This window comes from Rhagoletis pomonella, unplaced genomic scaffold (genome assembly GCF_013731165.1).
Source record: "Rhagoletis pomonella isolate Grant_MI unplaced genomic scaffold, Rhpom_1.0 Rhpom_scaffold_11073, whole genome shotgun sequence".
Taxonomy (NCBI): domain Eukaryota; kingdom Metazoa; phylum Arthropoda; class Insecta; order Diptera; family Tephritidae; genus Rhagoletis; species Rhagoletis pomonella.
In genome coordinates, this window is record NW_023469600.1 from 1 (window position 1) to 5320 (window position 5320).

General features: G+C 46.1%; 1 protein-coding gene across 1 annotated transcript; it reads left to right on the forward strand.

Annotated features, from left to right (window-relative positions):
• Positions 1-154: 154 nt before the first annotated feature.
• On the forward strand, positions 155-3026 carry LOC118756604 (the record flags this gene model as incomplete). Its single annotated transcript, XM_036491357.1, has 1 exon — positions 155-3026. A coding segment is annotated over exon 1 (2872 nt), but the record flags the coding sequence as incomplete, so codon positions are not given.
• Between the last annotated feature and the right edge of the window lie 2294 nt (positions 3027-5320).

Consider the following 5320-nt stretch of genomic DNA (forward strand, 5'->3'; position numbering starts at 1 on the left):
TTTCTTAAATTCGCGCAAAATAGTTTTGTTCATTTGGCGACACAACAGTTTTCTTGATTTTGGTACGTACTGCTTGACACACATACACACGAGTATTGGCACGAATAGCGGACCGCCGTTATTGGAATATATTTTCTCGGTTGCGGTAAATTATATGTCTGAGCCAAACCGCTATAACTTGAGGAAAAGACCAAGGACTGAAATTGAAGGTGCCATGGAGGACGAGATGCCAGGGAATGCAGCTCAAGCCAACGGGATGGTGGCGGCGTTGAACGCGTTAAAGGCTTCAGTGGAGGAGCTTCGTCGGAGTACAGCAGAAAGTCAGAAAGAAATTGCGCGACTTCGAGAAGAAATCCAGCCGGCAGAAGGCTTACAAGAACATAATGCAGTATTGCAAACAGCGCAAGGTGAGTCAAGCCAAATTATAGAAAGTGACCAAATTGCCGCGTCAGTAAGTGACTCACATGCGAAGCTGTATGACCTGCCAAACTTCACTGGGGATCCCGAGGAGTGGCCACTGTTTGTCGCTAATTTTAAGGATACGACTGAAATTTATAAATATAGTCATCGACAGAATTTAATTAGGCTACAGAAATGTTTGGTTGGTCCGGCAAGGGAAGCCGTTGCATCTTTACTAATATTTCCCAATGACGTGCCCAACGTAATAAATGAATTAGAGTTTAGGTTTGGCAGGCCAGATGTACTGGTGAAAGCTCAATTAGCCAAAGTGCAACAGTTTCCAGTTATCGTGGAGCACAAGCTCGACCTAGTTATTCAGTTTTCAACTCGAGTTCGTAACGTAGTCGCCTTTTTAAAGTCAGCCAATTGTCAGCAGCATTTAGCTAATACCACATTGCTAGAGCAAATGGTATCAAAATTACCGCACCAAAAACAGTTTGATTGGGCGAAATACGCAGCAACCATTAAGCCATACCCAACGGTAGAACATTTTTCGACGTGGCTTAGTGAGCTGGCCCGAATAGTATGTTTATTGCCGACAACAAGTGCACAGTCAACCAGAAGCAATGCTCTGTCAGCGAACCCTCGTCGCATAATGCACATAGACCGCGCAAAAGAGCCGCTGAAATGTTACAAATGCAGCGGAAATCACGCCACTTCGCAGTGTGAAGCATTCAAGACGTTAGGGGTTCAAGAACGGTGGGAGTTAGTAAAAGCGAAGCAACTATGCTTCTCATGTTTGCGTAAGGGCCATTGCACACTTAAATGTCACTCGAAGAGACGATGCAGCGTAAATGGTTGCCAACGCTATCACAGTCAGTTACTCCATAGCGAGGTGCCAGCATCGCAAGCACTATGCCAGGTCAGTCCATCGAACGTCCCCGCTCAACCACTTTTAAATTGTTTAGCACACAGCACGAACCAGCAATTATTTAAAATGTTGCCCGTCAATATTTACGGGCCCGATGGGAAGCGGGAAATAATTGCCATGTTCGATGAAGGCTCGTCTATCTCGATCATGGAAGAAAGGGTTGCGAAAATGATCGGAGCTAAAGGGGTCTTACACCCGCTTACATTACAATGGTACGACAATAAGGTGGTGACTGAAAAATCATATAAAATCAATATCGAAGTGGGTAATTGCGCTAGTAACGAAAAGTTTGCGCTTAGAGACGTATATACAGTAAACAACTTGAATTTGCCAGAGCAGTCTCTAAGCAAAGAAGATTTTGGTCATTTAAGAAATCTACCACTTATGAATTATCACGAGTCGAAGCCAGGTTTACTCATTGGTTTAAAACACGCATATCTGAGTGCTACTACTACTATTGTTAAAGCTGATAATGAGAGTCCGTTGGCCGCCAAAACGCCTTTAGGTTGGGTCGCGTATGGTCCAACAAAATCGCCTTCAAATTCCAATCCTCGGGTTATGCTGGTCAAAGATTGTCAACAACTGCACACTTTGGTGTCTGAATATTTTGCGTCCGACAGTTTTGGCACTAATGCATATTCGGTGAACCTGGAGTCAGAAGAAGACAAGCATGCACGTTCGATTTTAGACACGACAACCAAGCGAGTGGGTAAGCATTATGAGACTGGTTTATTGTGGAAACCATTTCCACCTAAGCTGCCCCATAGCAAAACAATGGCAGAAAAGCGTCTGTTGTCAGTGGAGAGACAGATGAAAAATGATGTTGAATTTTCTGTGCGATATAAGCGGGAAATGGACAAGTACGTAAACAATGGATATGCCAGAAAACTGAGTGACACCGAAGTCAACGCGCCATACGAGCATGTGTGGTATTTACCGCACTTTGCAGTCCACAATCCACACAAACCTGAAAAGTTGCGAGTTGTTTTTGACGCGGCCGCCCAAGTAAATGATGTATCACTCAATACAGCGCTTTTGAAAGGGCCAGAGCAAGCCCAACCGTTGGTACGAATACTTCTGCAATTTCGACAAGGAAAAGTCGGTGTCGCAGCTGACATACGCGAAATGTTTTCTCAAATTAAAATACGACAAATCGATCAACATGCACAGCGTTATTTGTGGCGGAATGCAGATACTAGCAAACCCATCGAGGAGTACGTAATGACGTCATTGATTTTTGGGGCGGTGTGTTCGCCTTGCATTGCCGAATACATTAAAAACAAAAATGCCAAGGAGTTTCAAGATCGCTTTCCTGATGCTGCAGCAATCATAGTAAACAAGCACTATGTCGACGACCTAGTGGTCAGCTTTGACAATACAGAACAAGCCATCAAGACCAGTCGCGAAATTATGGAAATCAATCTGGAAGCAGGGTTCGAACTACGCAATTTTATTTCTAATTGCTCGGAAGTAGAAGAAGAAATGAACAAATTATCACCATCTATTCGTGCAGCAGTCAGCATGGAACGCAATTCGATAGCAGATAAGGTACTCGGCTTATATTGGAACACAAACGAAGACACCTTCGAGTTTCACACGAAATTCCATCGTGTTCCGGAAGAGGTACTCAACGGGTCGCGAGCGCCAACGAAGCGGGAGCTGTTAAAAATCACTATGGCCGTGTTTGACCCTTTCGGTATGTTGGCAGATTTTCTCATATTTACTAAACTTTTAATTCAAGATACGTGGAGGCGTGAAATCGGATGGGACGAGGTATTGTCGGTGGAACTTAGCAACAAATGGCTTCCTTGGTGGCAAGAGTTTTTTAACGTCAAACGATTTAAAATGCCACGATGTTACTCGCACATCTCCGAGGGTATCGCTGAGATACATATTTTTGTTGATGCAAGCCAGATTGCATTCGCAGCTGTTGGGTATATTCGCGTAATTTACAGAGGTACGGCTAATGTTAGCTTCGTCATGGGCAAAACGCGCACTGCACCCATTAAACTGATGTCAGTCCCGAGGCTTGAGCTACAGGCAGCGGTGTTAGGCACTCGGCTATACAAACTCATTCGCGACTGCCACGAGCTCAAATTTGGGCGAGTAATTTTCTGGAGCGACTCGCAAACCGTCCTGCAATGGGTATACTCATCACAAAGGAAATACAAGGCATTTGTGGGTCACCGAATCGCCGAAATTCTCAGTGCAACATCTCCAGAACAGTGGCGATGGGTACCTACTTCGCAAAATTCCGCAGATGTCGCGACGCGCCCATCTAGCCCTTCAAAGTTTGACAACAATAGCCGATGGATAAAGGGGCCGGAGTTTTTAAAACACGACGAGCAGCAGTGGCCCGCCATGACAATAAAGCCACCATCCGTCTTGCCAGAAGAGGTCAAGTCCGATCGCTTACTACATGCTCAGCCGAGAGAACCATTTATTGAGTTTACCAGATTCAGCTCGTATTCGAAGTTACAACGAACTATAGCTTGGGTGATCCGAGCGACCAGTCGGTTTCGATCGCAACGAATTACGGCGGGAGTACGTCGACCCCCGCATCTTACGATAGCAGATCTTGAGATGGCAGACGTGACAATATGTAGATTGGTGCAAGGAGAATGCTTCGCGGATGAAATTGCGGATTTGGCAGCTTCGCGTAAACTGGCGAAACAGAGTGCATTGTATAAGCTCTCACCGTACCTGGACCAAAGTGGTATATTGCGGTTAAGCGGTCGCATCGACGAAGCAGAATGTTTGCCTCTGGCAGCACGACGCCCAATTTTGCTGCCACGAAGACACGTTGTTACAGCTCTACTCGTACGCCATTACCACGAGAAGAATCATCACCAAAATTTCGCAATAACTATCAATGCTGTGAGACAAAAATATTGGATCCCGCATTTGAAGCCACTTCTCAGAGACATACAAAGAAAATGCCTTGCTTGTACGATCGACAAAGCCAAACCGTATCCGCCATTGATGGGTCAACTACCTAGTGACCGCGTCACTCCATTTGTACGCCCATTCTCTTATACTGGCGTCGATCTATTCGGCCCACTCAACGTCTCCATCGGTAGACGTCGTGAAAAGAGGTGGGGTGTAATTTTCACCTGCCTGACCGTCCGAGCCGCCCACATCGAGCTAGCCGGGAACTTATCAACTGACGCGTTCATCTTGTGCCTGCGAAACTTTATTAATCGCCGGGGCACACCAGTGAGAATACGTAGCGATAATGGCACCAATTTTATCGGCACACAAAAGGAGCTACAAGCTGCTGAACATCTGCTAGATGCAGATCGTATACAAACTGAGGCCATGAAATACAAAATAGAGTGGATTTTCAATTGCCCTGCGAATCCTAGTGCAGGCGGCTGCTGGGAACGGCTAATAAGAATCATTAAAACGTTTTTAAACAGAACACTCCGAGAAGTTGCGCCAAAGGTAGACACGCTACAAAGCGTTCTCATTGAAGCAGAGAATATCATCAACTCACGCCCTTTAACCGATGTGCCAGTCTCAAGCGAGGAAGACGAACCAATAACGCCGAACCATTTTTTGATAGGTTGTGTCAACTCAACGCAGACGCCCCATCCTGTCGACGAGAAGATATGCTTGCGCAAACAGTGGAGGATTTCCCAGAATCTGAAAGATCGCCTGTGGAAGCGTTGGACGACAGAATACTTACCACAACTGTTGTGCCGTACAAAGTGGCAGGAAGAGGTTCCTCCTCTGCAAGTTGATGATTTGGTTATGTTGTGCGAACCAACGTTACCCCGCAGGCAATGGCAACGAGGACGTATTACGCGAGTATTTACAGCCAAAGACGGTCAAGTACGCGTTGCAGAGGTAAAGACGCCTAGTGGGCTCTTCCGCAGACCAGCATCCCGCCTTGCCAGGCTTATGATTGAGGGTGAATCCCAGGAGATTCACGGGGGGCGGGGTGTTAGTCACCCTGTTCCTAAATAAACTTAGCGACATATCGGGTGG